At 41.4% G+C, this 25,375-nt stretch overlaps 1 protein-coding gene across 5 annotated transcripts in view; it reads left to right on the forward strand.

The window, feature by feature from the left end:
* The window catches only part of ITPR2 (inositol 1,4,5-trisphosphate receptor type 2), a 247,831-nt gene that overhangs the window by 110,201 nt on the left and 112,255 nt on the right, over positions 1 to 25,375 (forward strand). For all 5 annotated transcript variants that reach the window (XM_048300591.1, XM_048300592.1, XM_048300593.1 and 2 more), the window contains 7 exons: positions 3,062 to 3,313; positions 4,750 to 4,875; positions 9,755 to 9,883; positions 10,468 to 10,588; positions 20,305 to 20,495; positions 21,786 to 21,928; positions 23,463 to 23,571. In XM_048300591.1, the coding sequence (XP_048156548.1) occupies positions 3,062 to 3,313; positions 4,750 to 4,875; positions 9,755 to 9,883; positions 10,468 to 10,588; positions 20,305 to 20,495; positions 21,786 to 21,928; positions 23,463 to 23,571 (1,071 nt within the window). The remainder of the gene's footprint in view (positions 1 to 3,061; positions 3,314 to 4,749; positions 4,876 to 9,754; positions 9,884 to 10,467; positions 10,589 to 20,304; positions 20,496 to 21,785; positions 21,929 to 23,462; positions 23,572 to 25,375) is intronic.

The raw sequence follows: 25,375 nt of genomic DNA on the forward strand, positions 1-25,375 counted from the left end.
TGGATTTGTCTAAATAGTGTTGTAGACCTTTTTTTTAGCATGTAGCAATTCTAAATTCTAGTTTCTGCCTTTTTTGGTTTTGTTTTATTTCAGAGGATTTCTGTGAGGGTCAGTAGAGCTGCTCTAGCTTTAACTAGCTGGATTCAGAGTCTGACCCAGTAAATTCCACCAAGTGGTTTGTGGACAAATCTTTATGCCAATAGATTTCCTAGGAAAATACCTAATTGACTTTCTCTGCAATTAGGATTTGATATATTGTAAGCATGATAAATGAAGTCTTCAACTTGCAGACACTTGTGCATTTAACTGTAATTATGTTAACAGTTCCTTGAGATTAATAAGTGGGTAAAGTTGAATATGGTGAAAAGTCATGGTAGGATTAGAGTCCAAGGAACATTTTTATTTGCTTTACAAAGCGCTTTTTTTTTGGCTTGGTTTGGTTTTTTTAAGAGATGTCTTCACAAAGAAATTAGAGATAAGCTTTAATTTTTTGTGGTATGAATAAAACTAATTCCCACTGAAATTTTATTCCACAGCAACAAGAGGAAAAACTTCTAATTAAGAAAGTAAAGCTCCTGCCTACATGGATAACCTTTAATGAAATTCACCTCAACCTTTTCAATTTGAGTGAAGTATTTTAACATGCAATATCAATTACAAGCCTTTGATTTACATAATTCAAACACTTCTTGTGCCTTTGTGGTTTTAGATTTTTCTGCTTCCACCAAAGGCTCTTGTAGAGGGTTTTTTTTAATCATCAAACAAAATTTTTAGATTTTTCTCAATTGAAATATATTTTGCTATTGACCTATAGTACCACAGAGATAAACTGTCATATTGCATTTTCAAGCTGACTCCATGATGAAAGTAGAGATGAACTTGGATATGGGATTCACATCATAAGTCCTGCAGGAACTTCCTGGGGGGAGGGAGCAACCCTGTTTTGATGAAACAGGGTAAGATAATGATCAGTTTTTCAAAAAGTAGGAAATTACAGGTAAGTAATTATGATTTCTTAGAAAAGGATGCTGATTGTGAAACTTGAATGGCACTTGAATGGCAATCCACTCGAAAGGGAACAAATGGTTGGAACTTGCCACAGAGTCGGGACAGTTTCTCTGTAGACAACTGAGATGTACTCTGTGACCTTAAACAAATGATGTAGCTTTTCCTGTGCCGCCAGATGGGGCACATAAACAATTTACCACAAGACGAGATAGAATATGACTGTGCAGCTTGCCTCAGCTCCTCCTGCATTTTCTTTCACCCACAGGAAGTGGGTGAAACTCTGTAGCTTATTCCTGTTTACTGGGAGTGAAGGATAAACCTCATATTTACACGTTCTAGAAAGTGCATGCAGATGAAGGCATGGCAAGAGAATACTGTCATCAAATATATCGGACATCCCCAGTCTGGCTGATTCCCTTGTTCTCATCTCCTTGGTCTCCATGTCTGCAATGATATTTACCAACCTGAAAGGTTCCTTAGGGCACTTTTTCTCATTACAAGCAGGCTTTGAGGTTCCTGCAAGAACCCTGCCTGTCAGTGCAAACACTATTACAGAAGGGAAAGCAGAGTTTACTTTGAGCCAGATCAATGTGGCAGCAGAGTTTTCTATTACCTGTAGTATTCTGGAGTAATATTTTGTAGAGCATCAACAGCTTCTCCAATACTGACCAGCTTTATTATATTTCCATAGAATTCTTAACTTGCTGAAAATATACTTTAGTGGCAGAAAATGCTGCTGGGTTGTTTTGTCCTAAGCTCTTGTCCCTTTAATTTTTTTTTTTTTCCTGTGCTGTGGATTGTCCAGAAAATGTCTGAAAAGTCATGGGTATAGAAATACTTTACAAACCCAAAGATAAATGAGAAATAGGAATTGCAGGAAAGACTGAATTCACAATTCACTCCAGCCAAATGTCAAAGTAAAAATAAGCAAGAAATGGGGAAAGCACAAACAGAAAAGCTGTGAATTCAAAATTTGAAGTGTTGAAAACCCTGGGAAGTGTAATGAAATGTTTCTTGACTTTTCATTCTGGGAGACTAATTTTAATTCCTGTTCTTGCTGCTTTCCCATTTCTTAGCAGCTCCAGCAACCTTTATGACTACCCTTGAATTGAGTAAGCTGGGATTTCACATCACGTATGGACTGGAATAGGTCAAGTGCCTAATTCACAAAATAAGTGCGATTTTCGAGCTGCCGGGGTGTGTTCTGTACTATGAGGGGGTTTGTGGGAGCTTATTTTCACCCACATTGAGAGTAGATTGTGCTTCACAGGACAGGGATGGAGAGAGGATTCCAAACAGGGTTAGAGCACAACTCTTCAGTGAGATGTGCTGAGATGGGATTGCCAGCATCCAGTGCCACTCTGGATCCTCTTGAGATGAGCAGAGCACTTGTAGAAGAGTCAAATATTTATCACATACATCAGTTTTCTGTTAAATGAAAGTGCTGGCATGACACTGACAAAGTCATGACCCACCTGCCAAATTTGCACAGGGTGGGAAGAATCCCTCTTTGTTTCCAATGCTGAGCAAGGGCGGGGAAAAGCTGGGTTCAATTCTGGGTGAGGCACAAGTTTTCTGTGTGAGGCAGCGTGGAAGATTTAATCTCACTGCACCTCAAGTGCCTATCTAGGAAACAGGGATAATAATGCATCCTGGCCTCCCAGTAGGAGGTGAGGATAATTAATTAACTTTACACAAACATTGAGATGGTAGGAATAATAAGGATGGTATGCTGTCTTAGGTAAAGACAGAGCTACAAAGGAATTAAACTTCAAATTCTCCTTGCATTAGTGCATTCCTTGGTGAGTTATTCCAGATTTGCACTTATGTTGACAAGAGCAGAATGCCTTGGATATTGTTTTGACATGTTCATTTGGCCAACCACATCAGAGCAAATTTTGTTTCGTTGTTTGGGTTTTAGCTGGAGAGTCTTTGCATACTTAAATTAAGAAATTAAGAAAATCATAGAATCATTTAGGTTCGAAAAGACCTTTAAAATCATCCAAAACGATTGCAGCGCAGGGTGCTCAAAGCCTTGTGATCTGTTTCTCAGCTGATAAACGGCGGTGAAGATGTGTTGATATTCTACAACGACAGAGCATCCTTCCCAGTCCTGCTGCAGATGATGTGTTCGGAGCGAGACCGAGCCGACGAGAGCGGGCCCTTAGCGTATCACGTCACTCTGGTGGAGCTGCTGGCCGCCTGCACGGAGGGGAAGAATGTGTACACAGAGATCAAGTGCAATTCACTGCTGCCCTTGGATGATATAGTGAGGGTAGTGACCCATGATGACTGCATTCCTGAGGTACGATTCACGGCAGGAGGAAGCAGGCGGTTTTAGAAACCCAGACAATGCTTTGTTTTTGTTGTTTATAATGTACTGACAAGTTGAATATTTGCACAGGAAACGGGCTGGAAATGGGCAGTGCTTCTTAATGGGAATAAGTGAGAAAGGATAGACAGTATTTATTCCACAGAAAATTCCTTGTCCTTAATGCTTTGTTTATCAGTTTTTCAGACACCTTTTTTTGTTTTGGGTTTGTCCAGCCATTGTCAGAGTTTCATGCTCTCCTAACTTCTGGCTGAAGTTGTGAAAACCCAGCTGAGTGTTAGGTCAAGCCAGTGTTTTGCCACTGCCTGAATTTCTCGGAAATGATGGGTAAAATTCTGTCCATGCTGAAGTCAGTGGGAATTTGGGTGAAGTCTCATTAAACTCAATTGCAGTCCTGCAAATGTTTTTATTCACTGCATATGAGGGCACAATTCTGCATGTGTCATGCTAAAGTAGGACTGTGATATTACCTGGTGCAAAAATGGGGCTCAAAACAACAGAACTGGGGCCTGCAGGAGTTAAAACTCCCTCTGTGCCATGAAAATTGCCCTTGTGATCAAATGATCCTATTACTAAAAAGAATATATTTGCTTTGCCCAAAAGTTCCCCTTAACATTAATTTCAACAGATGGTAATTAGAAAAAAAAAGCCCAAACAAATGAAACCTAAAGGTCTGATCTGAGTTTTCTCTTCACTGCATTAAACATATGGAACTACCTCATCTCCTTTGACCGTGACAAAAAATTTTCAGTGCATTTACATATGTTTATATTTAATCTATACATTTTGGGCACTGGATATCCATTTTTATGCTGTGCACATGCAGACTTGTCATGCCAGAGAGGAGTGCAACTGCAGTCCTCCTCCTAAGCCTTGTGCTGTCATTGCTGCAGTCCCAGTGCTCCACAACCTTTCTCTGCCATTTGGATCCCAAATGCAAGTGCTGCATTAGGATTGTGGAAATATAGGGACTGCAGTCCCAGCTCTGCAAAAGACTTTTTATTTTATATTTGGCAAGCCTGTCACAAGGCTTCAACCCACTGCAGTCAACTGGCAAGTGCAGGGGTGTCCTGCATTTTGACAGCCCCTGGCTTTGGAGCCAGGCCTTGCTGGTCCTGATATCAGTTAAATACCAGAATCATTATTGGTTTGTTTTGTGGGGGTTTTGTCATTAGAGTAAGGATGTTTGCAAAACCTTTTCATTTTTCCTCCTGTGGTCTTTCAGGCATGTGTTGCCCTGCTTCTCCCTAAATCTTCAGAACCAAACATATGCATTATTATGGTTATGAATGTTTGTTAGTACTGGAAGGTTCATCTTTATTGTTCAGTATTTTTGCAGGTAGAAAACATTATGTTAATTGTTTTTATTGTTGCATTTCATAGTGATTGTGTTTTCACTGTTCCTGCAGGTGAAAATTGCCTATGTTAATTTTGTTAACCACTGTTATGTGGATACTGAAGTGGAAATGAAAGAAATCTATGCCAGTAACCATATCTGGAAGCTGTTTGAGAACTTCCTTGTTGATATGGCAAGGGTAAGCTTCACCAGGTGTTAAATATTACAGAATAGTCAGGGTGACAACTGAACTAGCAGTAACTTTTTTTTTGTGCACTTCTTTTATTTTGTTAACTATTTTTATTCAAAACTGACAATAGGATAAGTGTGGTTGGTTGGTTTGTTTGTTTAACAAACAGTCATTCCTATGTTCTTTATCATCATTTAACCTGCTAATTACTAGCAGCCTTCCCTTTCTAAAAGGGCATCTTGGAACCCATGTGCCTTTCTCTTTTCTTCCAGAGAAATTAATTAGGTGTGTGTACATGGTTGAGAGCCTGTGTGAATCTTTTGGGAACGTGTGTTACATGTCATTATGGTGGTGACTAAAAAACCCCCACATCTGTAATCTCTTCCTTTATTCTGTTGTTACAGTGAGGATCAGGGATCAAGATCTTCTTTGGCTCATGTTCCTTCTTTAGTCTCTGCTTTTGTGTTTTATTCTCCTGTCACTGCGTGCTCATTGCTGATGTGAAAGGCAGGTGTAGAGCTGTGGTCCCTCAGAATACTGATTCAGATATAAATTACAGCTGCGAGGTGACAGGGTGCAGTCAGTACCACAAGCTTGCCATTCCTGTGGTCCTCAGCGAGCCTCACAGTGTCAGTAGTTGTTGAATTAAATTTTAAGTTACAGGTTGAATTAAACTTCCTTTCCCAGGGATTTTGAAGGCAGAAAACAAGAGAAATCTTATGACTTCCACAGGGATTATATACAATAGTAGAGCCATGAGGGGAAGCTAGTGTGATGTAATGATTATAGCCTGCACTACATATCCTTTTCTAGGAGGTTAATGCTTCCTGTAATTATAAATAATTACAATATTAATGACAAGAAATGGTGTTGCTCTTCCTGCTCAAGAGGTAGAACCACGAGTTTTTGGGTTTTTCCATGGTCCATTACATTTTACAATACTTAAGTTCTCACTCCTTGCATTCTTCATTTTGTTGAAAAAAGGTAAAGAATCTCAGTTTGGTCCTGCAGCAGACATTGACCCCAAAGTAACAGTGGGCCACAAAATAATTCCTGTGAGACCTATTGGGAGAAAATATCATGAATTCTGGCTAAAAGAAGAAGGAATGCAAAGACTTGTATTGTACAATAGGCACTGGGACCTGTTAATTTCTCTGTGAAACAGAAACCTTATAAATGGTCAGGTTTATTTTCTTTTGTGGGTTTTTTTTGTGTTTTTTTTTTTTTCTTTTTTTTCTTTTTTTTTCCCTGGGAGCAGGTTAAGGCAGGGATGTTTGCGTTCTCTTTTTTTGGTGCTAGCCATTTTCAGCAGTAATTAGTTCTCTACAAATCCTGCATTCTTGCTATTTTGTCTCTGTGGTTGTGTTACACAGTGAAAGCCCTTCTGGACAAAACAACCTGGGTTGAAAATTAAAATGACAAACATCCTTGGAGGAGTCTTCTGACTTTTAACCTTACTGGTTTTACCTCAAGAAGTGTTTTCTTCTATTTAATTCCCTTTCTGGGTTGCCCTTTCCTGACGCGTCCTGACCCTGACTTTCCAAACAGACGATCCCTCCTCCCTAGCCCTTGAATGTGGCCAATTTTCTGTGCCCCTGGACTAGAAGCAGACAAGTAGAAAGAGGGCTCTGTCCAGGTTTCCTCTCATGAGCCTGGAGACAAACTGCATTGTGCTGGAGGCTTGTCCTGATGCTGGTGACCTCTGAACTTGTTTTCACATACCCCTGTCCTAAGAGACATTAGACCCCAGGTCATCAGAGGTGAAGAGGGAATGATTAATGCTGCATTTTGTGTGCGGGTGCTGTTGGCACCGAATGGCAAAATACAGTTTTAGTCTGCTCTCCTGCAGGCACATCAGAAGTGCTCTGGCCTGTCCTGCTCTCCAGCCGTGGATAGCCATATTTTCCAGGTTATGGAGTGTATTTGTTCAGATTTGGTGCTCTGGGGCCCCAACAGAGCCCATGTGTTATAAATGCATCAGCGTTCTGTAGCTATCAGGACAGTTAGAATGCTGTCAGCCTCATGAAAGATGTTACAATAGCTTTCAAAGCATTTAGAAAAAGAGCTCTTTGATCCTCTGTGTTCCAGTGAGCTAAAAAGGATGCTTTTGCATGGGGGAAGGGGAAATGCTTTTCTTTTAGCTGCTACAAATGCCTGTCAGTGGGTGAGTTTGTGAGCTTTGAGTCTGTTATTGGAGAGCACCAAGGTGAAAGACGGCAAGTGTTATCCTCAGGTTGGATTCTTTCTGTTTTAGATATATATTAAAAAAAAAAAAAGTAACTGATTTTTTTTTTTTATTATCTGTTTCTGGATTGAGGAAGGAAATATTTAGTCCCCAGCTGTCACTTTCCTTTCAACAACGTGATACATTGCAAAGCAGGCATGAGGCGGATCTGTGTATAAACCGGGTTTGCCAAAAGCCGTTGTGCTTTCAAAGACACCCTGTTTCTACAGCTTCTGCCAACCTACTTTCTGCTGGGTGTGACTTACAGCCTTGTGCTGAGCAGAGTGGGTGCTGCTGAAGGAAAGGCTTCCCTTTCCTGCGTGTGGCCCAGCCTGTGTAAGTCAGCAGCTCTAGTCTGAGCAGGATTAAAGAAAAGAGCTGGGATCTGACAGCTGTAAAGTCATCCTGGCTTTCTCTGCAGAATTTTTGAAGTATTATTCATGTGAGTTTTGGTCCCAAAGCCTCTTAAGGGGTTTTTAAAAACTGCTTTCTCAATCCTCATCTCCATTTCATGCATTTCAGGTTTTTTTTTGCATGGAGGAAGATCTTTCAGTCCCCAAAGGGCAGAGGGATAAGAACAAATGAGAGGATTTCCAAATTCCTTCTGTGCTGGGAATTTTTCAGACTGGTATTGGAGCAGCGTAGCATTCCCACATATGTCTCTGCTTTTCAGGCAGCTGAAGGGGAAAGCTTAAAAGTGTTTTGGAATTGAGTTTTGGTGATTTCTGCATTCACTGTGCTTGCACTGCACAGCTCCCTGTCTTCCTATTGGGATTGCAAGTGCTGAGCTCAGAGCTACTGGTTCCAGCCAAAATTGGCATGCAGATTAATTAAAAGCAAAAGAACTTCCAGAGGCTTTTAGTTCTATAAACTCTTAAAAAAAAAAAAAATTTAAACAAGTTTTGATTATTAATGGAATCATTTGCCTTCATGAGGACTGGGGGTGGTGGTGGTGGTGTCACACTTTTCCCAAAACTGAAGGGCTGATGAGTTTGCCATTTCATTTTAGCCACTGTTGCTTCTCTGACCAAAATCTTTCCTGGGCTGATTAAAAAATGCACTCTGTGGAAGCATGACTGGTTTATCTGACACATCTTAGATAAGCAGACAAGCAAACTCCTCAAGATGCCTCATTTGTCTTGGTCTCAAGTTATCTTTGGTTATTCCTCTGCCTACTAGAGGACAATACTTGTGTGCTAGACCCAAGGTGCTTCTGTGTTTGCCTGAGCTCAATCACACCCTGAACACAGATGCTTTTGGATGTTGTGTCAGTAAACTTCCTTAAAACATTCCTGGGGACACTGCTGTCATGTGGTGACAGTGGCAGTGTGTAATTAGGGAGAATCTTTGCCCTGTGTGAGATTCAGATGCTGTGGATTATTTCTCTGCTTCTGTCACCAACTTTTCCCTGTGACCTTAAGCAATTCACTCAGCTTCTCTGGACTCCCTATCCCTGAAGACAGGTAATGGTAAGTGTGTACCACTCAGGTTTGGGATTATGTGTTAAATGCACAGATGGCAATGAAAAGGCTATGCCTGGAGTCTGTATACAAACCAAATTTTGCTTTTGCATAGATTCCCTAGAACATTGCAGTCGTCTCTGGCTTGTGTAGGTGAAAGAGAAAACAACTGTGCCTTCATTTCTTGTTAAACATGACTACAACTGCTTATTTAAAGGCTGTTGAAGAGGTAGTATGACTACAGTCTGTATTACTTATTTGTCCAGTCTTGCCTTTCTCACTGTTTTTGGCTCTCTGTAGACTCCTTTCAGTACTGTGTACACTGACACATGCAAAGTCAACATGACTCTGTATAGATGTTCACAAGTGTTGAAGAGAAATAAAGGAAATACTGAAGGACATAATCCACCCCAGTATTTTTTCCCTAAGTGTGACATCTTTACGCAGCAACAAACTTTAAGTGTCGTACCAAAGGGAGTCTTCAGGAACCTTTTGTACAAATCTTCCCACTTCCTCCCACCATTTAATCATGCTTCTGTGCTCCAGAGATGTCCTGGTACCATCCATTCCCTTCTTTCATTGTTTTAGCTTGGCTTCTGTAGTTTCCCCATGTGGTTTCCCAAAGAAATGCTGCCTCTCTTCCAGTACCATCCTAAAGCCTGTTGGTATTGAGTGTGCTGTTTCCCTTCTTTCCCTCCTTTTAAACATTTTTCCTGCAAATGAGCTTCACCTTTGCCACCCAGTTGTGGTGATTAATTGTTAAGAGAAGCTAAATGTTCTATGAAATCTTTCTAACCTCAGTTGTTTATGTCTCATCTGTCTCTGAAGCATCTTCCAACCAGCCCTGCAATGGGAGGAAAGGTCCATTTTCTTCTTGAATCTGTCTAAATGTGTAAGTGGCATGCAGTACGCTGATTTAGGGGGATCTTTTCTTCATGGTGTGGGAAAGAATAGGCAGGCAGCCAGAAAGAACTAGTTCAGAAGAGAAGGGTATGGAAAAAACAATGTGGACCTCCAAGAAGAAAGATAAGCTATAACAAATCCAGCTTGAACTCTAACATAGTTATCTCTGATAGATACTATATAAAAATCTTTTGTTTTTACACTAAGAAGAAATATCAGGTGTGTTGTACTAAGTACAAAATAATGAAGCTTGCTTATTGGGGAGAATTAAATCTCATTGTTTCCTCCTCCTTCCCTGCAGGTTTGTAACACAACCACGGATCGTAAACACGCAGACACATCTCTGGAGAAATATGTCACTGAGCCTGTCATGAACATTGTGAGTGGCTTCTTCAACTCACCATTTTCAGACAACAGCACCAGCCTCCAGGTAAGGAGAAGAGACACAGACAAATAAGTTTTTCAGGCCTTTAATGAGATGCCTCCTGCTACCTGCATAGGAATGCTGTCTCTTTTCATCCTCCTTTAATTTCTCTGTCCCCTCTCACGCCACTGACTACCAGCTTAATCCCTCTTTAAAACACTTATTCTTCATTTTAATCACTTATGTCTCTGGACCAGTAGACAGCTCAATGTGGTCAGAGTTACTTCTGGCTCTTGTGAATTCATTGGAGGGGGTATCCTGGCAGAAAAATCTGTGTGTGAGGGAAAATGCTGTGTCCTATGACAGAAGGGACACATGCCTGAGAACGGGAAAGACTCCTCTGTCCTTCTGGTCTGTACTGTGCTTGCTTGATATCAGTGGCAATCTGAGGAAAAAATTGCATGATTTGGCCTTTTTAGAGGTGCAGCATTGATTTCTGCTCCTGCCAGACCTAAAGATCAAAGAGAATTTAATGGAGCTATAACTTGAGTCTACAAGCTAAAACCCCCTTATTTTATGTTGTGTCAAACCCTAGGGCAGCTGTGAGGAGATCTTTAAAGGTAAAATTCCATGTTTGTTTTTGTTTTCAGACACACCAGCCTGTTTTTATTCAGCTGCTGCAGTCTGCTTTTAGAATTTACAACTGTACCTGGCCAAACCCAACGCAGAAAGCCTCAGTGGAGTCCTGTATCAAGACTTTGGCTGAAGTGGGTAGGTACCAGGTTTTACTTTGATTATTGCTCTTCCTGTTTAAAGATCAGACTTGAGGTTTAACAGTTTTTAATTTGACTCTACCATCCTGAAATTGTGACAGTGCTGATTTCAGAAGTCCCACTTTCTGAGGCTCAATTCTTCCTTCTTTTATAACCCATTCAAATCTGCCCCATCAAATAGGGTTGTTAGGGTGAAACTGGTAGGGCAGAGGGATGAGCTTGCTAAGTGAGTGATGGTTGAGCTTTCAGCCCTCAATTTTCATTTGATGGTTGAAATTCTTGATGATTTTAACTTTTTAATATCAAGAAAGTTATGATATTAAATCACAACATAAGCAAAGGTGTCCCTGTTCAAATAATTTTTTTTAAAACTTCTTATCCTACCTTAAAAAAATATTCTTCACCAGAACATAGACTGAGAGAAGTTCATTAAGTTAAATTTCTGTAAATATGATTTTAAGGTCTTCTGCCATGACAGAATAAAGGATTATTCAATATACTTTCCAAAAGTCAGTGATACTGATTGCTTGTAGAATAAGATTCTGCTCAGTGTGAATGAGAGCTGAATAGAGGCAGAGATACACAGAAACTGGCTAAATTCTATTGTTGATACATTTATTAAAAAGTATTAATAAATAATGATAAAACAGTATGAGAGGGTCCCAGAACCATCTGCAGCACAGTAACAATCATCTCTAAATTTAGATTTTTGGAATAGTTTTACGGAAGTATCATTTAACATTTTAGCCAAAACATCTCATTAACTTTCTGTGTGAATGTGAATAAGCAGTTACCTAAAAATTTAGCAGCCTTCAACTGTTTTATTTGTTGTGCAAATGATTTAATTATGGATCCATCTGGCAAGAGAACTTTGGAAGTTGAAGACATTTTACTTCCTTTATGCTACAGCTACTACAGTCTTACATAAAGCTCCATCTCTACAAATCCTTGTTTGTGTGTTTAACATTTATGTCCTTGCTCTTCTCTGGCATTTCTGGAAACAGTCATCAATAAATTACTTCCTTTGGGAGTCTGGGGAAAGGGGGAGAAGTAGGGCAGGTGAGAGTATGTTGGAGACCAACCATGCCCTCTGTGTGCTTGTAGACAGCTCAATGTCTTCATTTCTGTAGAGCTGCATCTAAAATCAAATTCTAGCTCAGAGAGGTTGTTGTGTTACCTCAAGATGAGACTGCGTGGAGACATCTGAGCGTGGGTTTATTTTCCATTTGGCTACGTGCCCACAGCACACAGCTGATTCTAGCATGAAAAATTCCCAGCAAATTTCAGCAATCCACAGCTCTGCTGATTGCCGGATGAGTCAGGCCAGGCTCTCGCTGGGCTTTCTCTTCTCCCAAGGAGCATGTGCTAGGACAAGAAGAAATGGCCTCAAGCTGCACCAGGGGAGGTTTAGGTGAGGTGTTAGGAAAAATTTCTTCATGGAAAGGGTTGTCAAGCTCTGGAACAGGCGGCCCTGGAAAGTGGTTGAGTCATCATCCCTGGAGGTATTTAGAAGACGTGTTGATGTGGCACTTAGAGACTTGGTGTAGCAGTGGACGTGGCACTGTCAGGTTACTGCTTGGACTCTATCTTAAAGGTCTTTTCCAACCTAAATTATTCTATGATTCTGCCCTGTTGAGACAGCCAAGCTGAACTTGTCCCCACAGCAGCTTGACAGGGAAACCATGGGTCACTCTGAGGGGATGCCAGATCCAGCTTCATGCCAGGTATGCCGGCATGTGAAAGGGCAGGTGGGCTTTGTTGGGCAGTTTTCTGTGTGCCTCTTGTTTCTGGGGGCTCCAGGAGTGGCTGATGTCTGGAGTTTGCTTCAGATATGTGACTTTGTTCCCTGTTTGTGGAATTTAATTCCTGCCTCCACTACAGTCCTTTCTTTCATTCTTTTTTCTTTTTTTCTGGAGATGGTTTACAGTTGTTTTTTTTTTTAAAGTAAGCTCTTGGGCTGTCCTATGGGTCCAACCTCCTTGCTTCTCTGGCTTCCCACCCATGGGCCCCCAGCCATGCCTTGGGCAGTCTTAGGTGTAGCAGAGCAGAGCTGAGCTGAGCTGCTGGTGAAGGACATCACTCTGTGTCCTCCTCTGGGACTTCCCTGCAGCAGCAGCAGGAACAGCCAGGCTGGGAACCCCTGGGGTGCCGTGGGCTGGCAGCCTGAGAGCAGCTCCCTGAAAGCACACAGCATCCCCGTTGCTGATTTCCTTGCCCATATCATAACAACTGTTTGGGGATTCATCACTAATAGCAACATCCAGCATGGTCAAATTGTGTCGTGTTAGACAATTGCCACACGTCTTTATTGAGTGTTTTATTCTGACAGTGCAGAAAGGGAGAGTAAGGGAAGAGGTGAGGGGGATTTCCTCAAAGAGCAAGCTGGCTGGAGAAGAAGTGGAGTTTTTGACAGACATCCCTGTGCAAAATTTGCCAGCGGAGGTTTTAACCATGGGTGATACTCGGTGTTTTTAGGGACGGTGGCAAACGTGTCTTGCCTGGATTAATGGAGTAGGCCTGCTCTTCTCTGTGGAATATTTGGAAAAACTGCCCCAGCTGGGGATACCAGAGGTTTTTACAGCCAAGGCCCTTCTGTGATTGCAGTGGGTGCCTGGTGCCTTTCTCTGTCAGGTGTTCCTCTTCCCAAAATGATGCTTCACTTTGAGAAGCCAGAGGCATATTCCATAATGCAAACATAGCAGCCTTCTTGTGCCTCTTTTGCTGGCTGCATATGTGGACCCTTTTTTCGCTCTTCTGACTTGAGAGTCTGACAGCTTTAATGTTAGGGCCTTCGTGTTTCACAGCAGGGCTTTAAAAAACCTCTAAAAAGATGCTGCCTTTATCAGAGAGATGGAGCATTGGACAGATTTACAGCAGGGACCAAAGACTTCTGATGGAAAATAAGTGTAGTATAAAGCTGAAAGAACAAATATGATTTTTTTTTTTGTTGTTGTGTCATTGCCCTGGACTTACAGATGAATCTCAGGGGGAAGAAAGATCATACACAGATTTCCCAAGATATCAAAGATCCATATAATGATACACTTTTAAAAGACCCGCTTCAGAGCAAGTTTAAGCAACATACACACTGCTCAGCGCTTCCTGGTTTGCTGCTGGCAGGTGGATGCAAGCACTGCCTCAAGAGCTTAAGATCATTACATTTGCTTTCTGATGAGCACCATAAGAATGTGCATTACCTTCCAGGTCAACAAAAGGATATGTTGCAGAAGCTTATTTCTTATAACCCTGGTATTTCAGCTCCACTTCACCACCAGGGAAAAAATGCATAAGCTTTTCAAGCCTCACTTGATGCTTTGTCTCCTGGTAGTTTCCTGCCTCCAGTTCAGCAGGAAACATAGAGGCTTGCTCCTCTTCTTCAGCAGACTCTTCTGTGACTCTAGGAGGTTTGGAACACAGATACCAGTGTGCACCAGGTTTTTATTGCCCAGGAAACATTTGGCTGCTTGGCATGAATAGAAACACTTGTGAAACTATATATATATGTATATATATATAAATGTGGCTTGTTCACATGGATTTCTGAAGCAGGTTATCACACTGGTGAGAATGAACACAAACATGAATCGCTTTTGCCTTTTCTCTTTTATCACACAGGACTGAGCTTTTGCTTGAAAATACAGGCCAAAAAATGAATGACCAAAACAGCTCCCATCTCCCTGGTAAAACAGCAACAAATGAAAAATGCTTAAAAGGTCCCCAGACCTTTATGAAAACAGAGGAAATAAGGCATCTAACCATGTAATTTATTTCAAATTAATTCATTATCAAAGGACTTTCAGTTCATGCATTTTATGATTTTTGCAAGGTTGAGAAGAGTGGAGGCCAGTCTCAAAGTCTGCATTTTAAACCAGCTACTGTCTTTCTGTAAAGATTGGGGAATATCACCTGTCCTCACAACCAAAGATTGTACATCTTGAATTGCATATCCTAAATGGTATTGAAGCAGGGTCTTTTCTGACCAATCCTCAGGACCCATGCGAAGTATTGTCTTTGCTTCTTAATTAAGCAGAGATTCTTGTATCTTCACCTCTGAGCATCAGTTTTCTTTTCTGTTACAAGGGCAAATGCAGTTGTCTTACACTCTTGTCTCTGTAGTATCCATTAGTTTTCTCCCTCATGGTTTTAAAAATTGAATCTTTCCTCTGGTACTGTGTCTATCCCAAGGATGTGGTCTGTCTGTGCCTGTGCTGTGACCACCAATAATGAAATAATTGGAATTTCCCAGATGAGTAAAGAGTGCCAGATAGAAACCTGCATTTTGTTACACTATGTCTCTTGGCAGACCCTTAAAAAAAAAAAAATCTGTTAGCAAGCCAAATTGCATTAGTCACTATCAGATTATGTTCTAGATGTTGTGCAGGAGAAGCAAAAGGAGAATTCTTGTTTCCATCCTACAGAAGCTGAGGTGAGCCCTGTAAGATTGCTATTTCCTAAGTTGAAGGCTGGAACAGGTACAGAGGAAGCACTGCTGTGATGGTCAGGGGAAAGGAGAACTGTGTTACAGGAAGGGAATTCAGAATCCCCACATGTTTTGCCTAGCAAAACACAGACCTGTGTTGTTGCTCTTTAAAAGTACTTAAGAAGATAAATAGTCACAGAGACGGTTAAGCTGAAGGACAGTGCTGACCCAAAACCAACTGGACATAAATTACACTAGGTTGTAAATAACCTAAATAAATTTAGATTGTAAATCAGAGGATTGGAACCAACTTTGGAAGGATGTCCTTGGTCAGTGGGCTGAGAGAAAGTGGAGGGAGGAGGGATGGCAGATAAGCTGCCTTCATTTTAAATGGGGCTCAATAAATTTTTTGAAAGATATTAAAGAGCATGGGTTGTCTGTAACAGAGAGCAGATGGTCTGAAGGTGTAGTGAAGTCCTTTCTAGTTGAGTATTTATTCCCTAATTTAAAGTCACCAATACCTCCTTATACAGAATCCAAAAAAACCTGTCCTCTGGTTCTTCTTGACCATGCTTTTATGCCCTCTAAAGCCCTTTACTTTTCCCTGACAAACTACAAATAGGAAGCATTAAACATAAAATCTAGGTCACATTTTATTGCTTCTTTGGAATTATTATGTGTTATTTTAATGTCCATATAGATGAATTTTCAGATAACATTTTTTTTCAGTCCTGAAAATACGTTTATTTCACTTCCCACTTGAATTTTAAAATCTTTTTTCCATTTTATAAAAAGCTAGACCTTCATTTTCAATTTTTAGTTCAAATAAAATAATTATCCTGTTGTTACTTTTTTGACAGCAAGAAGAATACATTTCAGATGAAGCACATATTTTATTCTATTTTAACTGTTTGTGTTTCCCTAATTGCAAGAAAAATTCAATGATGATCTTTTTACAGGCTGATAAATATTTTAGAGTAGATTTTCTGTTGGAAAAAAAAATCCAAGTGAAGGGTACAAGACTGGCAGGTTTGTGTCTTGTCTACACAAAGCTTTTATTTCCCTTAAAAAGTCTTGCTGTTGCTAGCATTAGTGTCTCTCCATCCAAATGCATTTGTTAAGCAGTCAGTAAATGATTAAGGAGCTGGAGGGACTGATTTATGGAACGAAATTAATTGAACTAAATATGCATCGCTCCGTTACGTGACAACTGGGAAGTGTGGGAGAACATGAATGAGCTGTCTGTGACTACCAGGGGGTGTAAACTGTGAGCAGAGCAAAGGATTCACAGCCAGGTGCAGCTGGGGCTTTTCCCTGACCCAGACTGCCCATCACACTCCTCCTCGAGGGGCTCTTAGGGATGAAATGCCTGCGTGTCCCCCTGAAAACCCACACCAGGGATGCTTCAGGGTTAATTAGCTGTGAAGCCACCACACACTGGTGTATTCTGTACATACTGCAAAAGCTAATGGAATGAAATTTAAAATGAGGGAGCAGTAGGTGGAAATAGCGGGAGCAGCGAGGTTCCTTATGGCAAGATAGATTATTCTGAAGAATAGGCTTCCAAGGAAAATTACAGGCAAGGGCCACTTCCTGGAAATCCTTAGGACTAAATTGGTCCTCAGACTCAGGCAGCAGCACAGTGAAAGGATGGTGCTTCAGGAGGCATTCCTGAAATAGGTCCAATTGCTGTGCTTCTGTGAAGAGATATACATGCAGGTAATTTAACAAAATAACACCTGTGCCCATTTCAGCCTCTCTGGGAACACCTGGACTGTGCTCCTGGGACTCCACTGGAGCCTCACTCGTTCGTCAAGAGCGGCTTGATTTTTACCTGCTTGGTTTCTGACATTGATAGTGCCCTTTTCTTTTGAGTCTTTGAGTACTTTCTCATTGTTTAAGCAGTAAGGGGGAGGAAAGCTGCTGATCACTGGATGCCCACAGAACCATCCAGCACAGGGCAGGGCATTTTGCTGTGACCTGGCTGAATTTGTGGCACCGTGTTTCTTACCACTGCCACGGGTCGCGTTTGCTTGGCTCCTCTTGACTCTCTTGCTGAGAGATATCTGGGAGCAGTGGATTGAAGGATTAATTTAAAGGATTTTCCAGAGATTCCATCTCCTCTGACACTGGCAAAATGGTGTTGTGTATTCAAGGTGTAATTAGCCCCATGCACAGTGGCCTAGGTGGGAACTGGGCACTGGATAAGCCTGGGACGTGCCCTCCACTGCAGGGCAGAATTTACCTGTGCTGAAGATATCACAGAATCACACAATATTTTGAGCTGGAAGGGACCCACAAGGATCACTGAGTCCATCCTGGTAAGTATCCTGCTGGATACTTATGTACAGCCAGCCACATAGCTTTTCCCCAAGTTCACTAGTCAGATGAAAGACAGAATTTTACCCCCTCTTGGCTCCTTTGTCTACCAGCTCTAACCGTACTTTGCAAGTTTGAGTGCTGTCCAAAAGTATTTCTAAGTGGAACAAAAATAAACATGCTTTTAAATATTTGATGTTGATACTTTAAGGGAGATTGACACATTTTGAAGAGGAAAGCAGCCTACAACACCTAAATTAAAAATAAATATTTATGTTCGCATTTGTTCATCAGCTTTCCAAAATGTAAAAATATGTTTCATGTTGTTTTAAATAATGAAATGTGAAACAAATGAAAGATAAACTTTCTACAAGCTGAAAAGAAATAAGAAGACAAAGGCTTTGTTTATAGCTTAGACTTCAACAGTGCCCTTTGACAACCAATACAAATCTTAATTACAAATGGAATTATACATGTAAGAACTGCTCAAAACAAAGGAGTATTTTTTTTTCCTCTCTCTGGTTTTCTTTGTGATAGTTTTAATTAGCTGCAACTCTTTGAACAATCATAGTCCTTGACTGCTCCTCAGACACTGATGGAAGCTGTTAACTTCAACTGGCATCTACAGGACTGCAGAAGTCTGGATTTTCCTCTGAACAGTGTGCTCCCCATTGCTAAATTTATTCTTCAATATATCAGGATTCTGCATACATTCCACTTAGTTGAGAAGTGAGCATTGTCCAGTAGCATTCCAGTGATTGACATTAGGACACAATAAATTGGATTAATAGGCTGCAGCACCCTACCCACACTGGCAGAACTTTAATGGACTTCTCTAGTAAAGTAGGCAGCAACAGGGCAAATGTGTTTTTAAAAACATCCCAGTCGAATTATATGGAAAAACAATCATTAGGAATAATGGCCAGCCATACGTGACATTTTCCACATGTTAATCAGGAATCTGCCTTCAAAACAAATGGAGAGTGGAAAGGAAAAGTCGATTTGTGTCTTCCCAGCTTAACCTAAATTTTTTTTTTCCAATTCCCTGTGGCCAACAATTTAAAAGAAAGTGCCTACCAGAAATGGAATTAGAGAACTCTCTTCCATCCCAATGGAACAGCCTGATCCACGGGGGGAAGCCCCAGTTGTGCAGCAGGATCCAACCTTGCAGTGGGAAGAGAGGAGGGTGCCCTGAACCTGCAGGATCCATTAAAGGGAAGAGAGTCCCCCTGACAGAGCGCCCTTGCCACAGTCTCTGAGGTTGGGGGTCGAGGTGTCACAGCCAGATTTAGGTTTGTAATAAAAGCTGTCATTTAAATCTAGTCCTGAGGGGAAGAGAAAGTTCGTGCCTGGGATCTGTGACTCACTGTGCTTGGCAGCACTGCAGCCTTCATTCATCAGAGCTGTGTGGTACCTCTGTCTGCACGTCCTCCCGTGGGGCTGGAGGCATGGGCTCTTTGGGGCAGAAGGGCATCTGCTGACTTCACAGGTTCAGGACCTAAAGCTGTATATGCTTCAGAGCTGGGAGGGAGAGATGCAATACTTTTGATGCCTTCCTCCACTGTGGAAAGTGTGTTAGTGTGGAAAGGTGGGGAAATGCCTCAGAGAAACGTTGTGCAGAACTGCAATTTGGGCTAATGGTTTTTTAAAACTCATTTCAATAAGGAAAACCGAAGAATTACTTATTATTGGTCATTATTACAAATGGATTAGAACTGCTCTATTTTGTTTCTAAGTTTTTATTAAACATAAGCTGTGTCACAGAAATTAAGTGAAATGTCATGGAATACAGAGCCTAATCACTGGAACATGACCTGATCTTTCAGAGATACTGATGTATTGATGATAGAATCACAGAATGGTTTGGATTGAAAAGGACTTTAAAGACCATCCAGTTCCACTCCCTGCCAGGGGCAGGGACACCTTCCACTATCCCAGGTTGCTCCAAGCCCCATCCAGCCTGCCCTGGAGCACTTCCAGGGATGGGGCAAACTCTTGTTTACTGGTTGAATTTCAGACTACTCATGCTGAGCCAGAGAACAATGCCACTCTGATCTCCAGTGGAATGGAGAGGGTCAGCTAACACAGAGATTTTACTGGGGGACAGGGCAGATACCTTCTAACATTGCCTTTCAAACTTCCCTTTCAAACAATAGTTCAGGATGCAATAGTAGTTTAATAGTGGATGCCCTGTAAAAATTCCTGCAAGTGTCTCCTAATTTTTTTTATTCTGATACTCTCTATTGTGATTTCCTGCCTCTTAAGTGTAAAAAAGAAAAAAAAAAAAGCATTTTTAGCTATTGGTTAAATTTTTTTAACTATCTGTTAGACTATCAGATGTTTATTAACTACTGGATATATTGCAGTGGCATCCAGGAACCATCCAGGAATCCAGGGTTTAGCAACCCTAGCAGTATAGGAAACCCAGAGAGAAGAGGAGACAGTCTTTTTCAAATTTAATTTGTATGCACTTGGTTGCTCAAGGTCTTCTCAAGAGAAATACACAGTAAAGCAACAGAGAGTACTTGGGATAAATTGGATAAATGTGCACATATCTACTAGAAAGAAAACTTTCAGAATTTGCTTCTGAATAGAGTAAAACTAACTGTTGAAATAATAACACATACTCCTTTTGTTACTCTTCTTAACATCTCTGGATTTTTCTTCATGTTAGTAGAAAAATTGTTGTTTTAAAAAATAAATTTGTCTATGAAAATATATACTGGAAATGATCTTCATCTCATTTAAAGTAGTACAGCTTGCTTTCTTTAACTAGATTAGGCTGATTTCTATCACTTAAATATCCTTATTTTTAAGTGTTCTTATTCTTAGGATCCTTATTTTTAAAACTTGTTGAAGTGCTATCACCCTGCCCCTTAACTTCAACAGGATCAGGCTTTTGCATGCCATGATCTCTGTAAGATTTTCAAATTTTTGCCACTGTAAATGTCTTGGGTTTTTTCCTCCTATTAAAGCAAAGAACCGTGGGATTGCGATTCCAGTGGATTTGGACAGCCAGGTGAACACCTTGTTCATGAAGAGTCACTCCAACATGGTGCAGAGGGCAGCCATGGGGTGGAGGATGTCAGCCCGCAGCGGACCTCGCTTCAAAGAAGCTCTTGGCGGGCCTGCCTGGGATTACAGGAATATCATAGAGAAACTACAGGTACAGAAATAGCAAATGGCTTGGGCAGCAGTGGGAGTGCAGTTATCTCACATGTGCCAGATGTGGAAAACCCCAGAGACAGGCCCAGTGCATTTTTGTGCTGGATTAGAGGGGCCACTGCACTTCTGCGTGGGGGAGGCCGAAGGCTCAGCTCTTCTCTGGTGTCTGGCCGAAGCAGGGCCTTTTGATCCAGGATCGGCATTTGGCTCCTAGAGGAGTAGGAGGTATCACAGAATGAGCTGAGCTGGGAGGGTCCCATGAGGATCATCGAGTCCAGCTCCTGGCCCTGCTCAGGACACCCAACAATCCCACCCTGTGAATCCCCAAGAGCACTGTCCAAACACTCCTGGAGCTCTGGCAGCCTTGGGGCTGTGACCATTCCCTGGGGAGCCTGTTCAATGCCCCACCACCCTCTGGGGGAAGGACCTTTTCCTGATATCCACCCTACCCTTCCCCTGACACAGCTCCAGCCGTTCCCTCAGGTCCTGTCCCTGGTCACACAGAGCAGATCTGATCAGTGCCTGCCCCTCCTCTTCCCCAGGTGAGGAAGCTGCAGAACTGCTGTGAGCTCTGATCTCAGTCTCCTCCTCTCCAGCTGAACAGACCCAGTGCCCTCAGCTGCTCCTCGTATGGCTTCACCTCCAGGCCCTTCACCATCTTCATATCCTTTCTTTGGACACTTAACATTGTGGTGCCCAAAACTGCACACAATACTCAAGTTGTGTTGTCCTCAAAGTGCTCCACACAGCACCATCTCCTTTCTGCCTTTTTATGCCCACATGTCCTGTTTTGGCTGCAGAGGAGACACTGGAGGTTTTAGGAGCCGCTGTGTCATGCTTGTGTCACTGGAGATTGCCATGAGATGGAGATTACCTTGTGCATGAAGAGCCTAAACAGGATCAGGGACCCGAGAAAACAGCAGGACCCAGACAAACAGAGGGGCCCTAAACACTAAGGACACACCACCTGAGGCGACACATTAACTGTGTGTGATGAGCATTGTTTTTGCAGCACACCATATCACCCTGACTGTTGCTGCAGGTTTTGTGAGCAGTACTGCAGAGGAGAAATCTGAAAGAGAGTAACAATGGGCACCTTCTCCCCCTTGCCCTGCAGGAGGAGTGGCGTGAAGAAAGGCTTGAGGTGGCTTTACAAGCACCTGGGTTGCCCAGGGCTCTTCCAGCTGGGCATCACACTGGGTTAAGCAGTGCATCACACCGAACTGTGCGACTCCACAGCGATGTTGTTGTAGTTCCTTTGCATTTATGGATGTTCTCCTGTCTTCCCCAGGACGTGGTGTCCTCCTTGGAGCAGCAGTTCACCCCCATGATGCAAGCTGAATTCTCGGTGCTGGTTGATGTGCTGCACAGCCCAGAGCTCCTGTTTCCTGAGGGCAGCGATGCCAGAATAAGATGTGGTGCTTTCATGTCCAAGTAAGTGCAGAGGGGCCTATTTGCTTCTTTGGGAAAGAAGGTTTTAACATTTTCAACAGCACTTCTGGCTTTCAGCAGAGACTTAAGAATGCAGGTGTCCAAGTTCACTGTTGAAAGCTTAAAGCGAGGTCTTTTGCTCCATATTTTATATTTCTCAGCAGTTTTGTTGTCTGGAGAGCACAGAGAGAGAGATTGCTTGCCTTACCTGCTAGAAATGGGATGTTAGTGGTTTGTTAAAATTGTGGTAGGCTCAACCTACTTCTGTTTTCTTAATGGGCTACTTTTGCTATTACATTTCTCCAAATCTACAGCAGAAACCTAGATTTTCCATTTTAGAATTTTCAAGAATTCATAATGAAGCAGCGGGCTGCTCAAGGCTTGTAGGTTTTTTGTTGGATTTTTTTGGTACAGCAAATACATATTTTTATTTTAAACTGCCAACAGCTCTTTGAAAATACATTTTACCAGGACCCCTATCTGATCTTGAATTATTAGTTGTTTTATTTGCAGTCTGTGCATTGGAATAGAGTCTTGCAAATTTTTTATTAGTCCTCAAGTGAGATGCCCTCCCTGCCCTTGAGAAACTATAATTTAAACAGAGATAACTTGGGGGAAATGAATGCATTTGGCAGCTCTCCTGATTCCTTGGCTATTTGCATATTCTGCAGAGGTAGCAATATAACAATATACTTTATATGCTTGGAAAAATTAAAAAGAAAAATTAAATTTTGAGGTTGTCCCACTCCATGTCCGCTGTCCAAACTCTTGTTCGAAGCCAGCATCAAAATGCAAAAAAACCAAACGTGTCCAAGGGCTTCAGATTTCCTCTTTTCCTCTTTTCACAAACATTTCTACAGCAATGTGTGAACCGGTGCAAGGACCTGTGCACAGATCTGTTCTGCACAAAGACAGAAAGGCTGCTTCTGGTATCAGCTTCAGCTGACTGAAATCCAAACTGCTGTCACAGTCATAGCTGGAGACAGAAATGTACCTTGTTTTCTGGCTTGTCAAGTGGTTGTGTGAATAAACAACGATTATGTTTCATCCAAATGTCCGTATTTCTGAATGCTTCCATGTAAGGTTTTTTGGAAATCCTTTCGGCTGAATACCATTTGCTAATCATATCATAAATATACTATAACCATCATAGAAGTTGGAAGGTGTAAAGGTTGTAGCTTTTAAAGTTTGCAAGATGCATGGTGAACACTGGTTACCTTTAAATAATGGTTCAAATAAGTTACCTTTAAATAAAGAAATGATGAAATAGCAAGCCTGAATCTTAATCTGGAAGCCCTTATAAAAAGTAGATGTAGAATTCTGCCTTCTGTATGGGCAGTAAGATATGCAAATTGACACAAAAATCTCCCAACACCTTGAAAATCCCATTTCCTTTTTAATTGTGATTTCTCTTGACCACTTTTATTTCCTTTCCTTGAGGAAAAATATAGCGATGGCCAATTTTCACATAAAGAAACTGTAGTATGGCTTAGCAAGAATGTGCAATGCTCTTGAAGTTTTAATATTTTACTCTCAGGTTGATTAATCACACAAAGAAGCTAATGGAGAAAGAAGAAAAGCTCTGCATTAAAATACTTCAGACGTTACGAGAAATGCTTGACAAGAAGACCAACTTTGCAGAAGAGGTACTGCTGCTACCACTTTAATATTAAATATAGAACCAACAGCACGGTATTAAAATGTTGGCTGTGGGACAGTAACAGAATCTGACATGGTTTCAGTTTTGTGCATGTTTTAGAGATAACTTGGTGTCTTAGGAACAGTGTGGTAAGGTAGGAAGTCAGTTTGGAACAAAACAAACTCTCTGCCTTACATAGTTTTGTGTGAGGGATTTGATAAGAGCCAAGGCAAGCGAGATGAAATGAACTTGAAGTAGCAAGTATTACTATGTATAGTTATCATATATTGGATATTCTCTATTTCTGGAGATTAGTCTTCATTTGTCACAGCCAACTTTACCATAAAATCAATGGAAATATAGGGATTTTTAATTGCAATTGTACAGTTTTTCCATGCTGCCTGTGGTGCCAGACTTTTGTACTCCACGCGCTTTTTAATGCTCCCAAATGTGTGAAAGGAAATCTGCAATGTTTAAGCAGAGCTGCCAGTTTTGGGAAGAAGTGACATAGTCTGTACTCTGTAAGTGTCTAATTATTTCTTGCATTCTTCTCTCCCCTCATTGCCCACTTTTCTCTTGCAAAACTAAGTCTCTCAAATGCCTCTTTCATTTTGCCTGCTCCTTTGGCTATCAGTAGGCAGATTCAGATTTAGATGTCAGCTGTCCCTGTTCTTTCTGAGCCTGATCTCAGTGCCTTTTGTGTAATTTCCTCTTATCCGTATTTCTGGGTATTCCCCAAATCCTTTCAGCATTATTCACCCTTAAATATGAATCACAGAGCTATCATCTAATCTCTCAGTACTGACATCAGCCCTGCCCTGTGCAAAAATAACCAGTGTAAGCAGAGAAAACCAAACCCATCTTTACCTCCTGCTTGAAGAAAACTGTGGTTAGGCCTGGGCAGACAAATTCTTTTTTAATGTCATAAAAAGAATTTCACAGGGGAAGCAGATATTACTATTCTTTATTATTATTCATACTTATTCTAATAGCATTCTGGGTGCATAACACCACTGCATCACATGGAAAAAATAATTTGCTTTTATAACTGACCTTTGCCAAACCTCTCCAAGAGAATTACATGACCCACCATAAGTTAACCTCATGTCAGGACTACAGCGGAGGAAAAAAGGCAACACTTTTAAAGTAGGACTTGAAACAAGCAAGAAGATTTGCTTGTTTTAGTTGCTCCTTGTACCCTGTTGTAGATGCTGATAAAGGGAGATAGAGTTAAGGGAAGGAGTTGGCGTCACAGGGAATGTGTTCCATCAGTGTGTAGGGGCTCTGCTTTCCAGGAGTGGGTAAAGGAGGTGTATTTCCAAATCCCTCATGTGACCTCCACCACCTTGGGGGTGCATGGTGGGTGGAGAAGCACTTTATAAACAGAATTTCTCCCCCGTGCTTCCTCTGGAGTCCCAATGGTTTTACACTGAGGAATGTGATGAATCAGTGCAAACAAATACGTGAATAAACAAGCTTGGATATGCTTTGCAAGTGCTTCTCTGGCTTGCTATTCTTATGAGTCACTGTTCAATGCCATGGACTTCAGAACAGTAAAAATAGCACAATGAGCAGCCTCATGTGCGTGTTTCCCATCTTTTTTTGAGCTGTGATCTCACTGCCTGCAAAGTTATTCAACTATGGTATGCAGATGCTAAAAAAAAAAAAATAGTAGTAAATACATAATGGTCATAACCAGAACAAAGCTACAGAGGGATGTGGGACATTTTGACAGGAAGCCTGAGTTTGCTAATCGCCCATCACAATGTATTTTCTCTGATAAACCTGACAGAAATGGTAAACCTCCAGTT

The sequence above is a fragment of the Corvus hawaiiensis genome, chromosome 4 (genome assembly GCF_020740725.1).
Source record: "Corvus hawaiiensis isolate bCorHaw1 chromosome 4, bCorHaw1.pri.cur, whole genome shotgun sequence".
Lineage (NCBI taxonomy): Eukaryota > Metazoa > Chordata > Aves > Passeriformes > Corvidae > Corvus > Corvus hawaiiensis.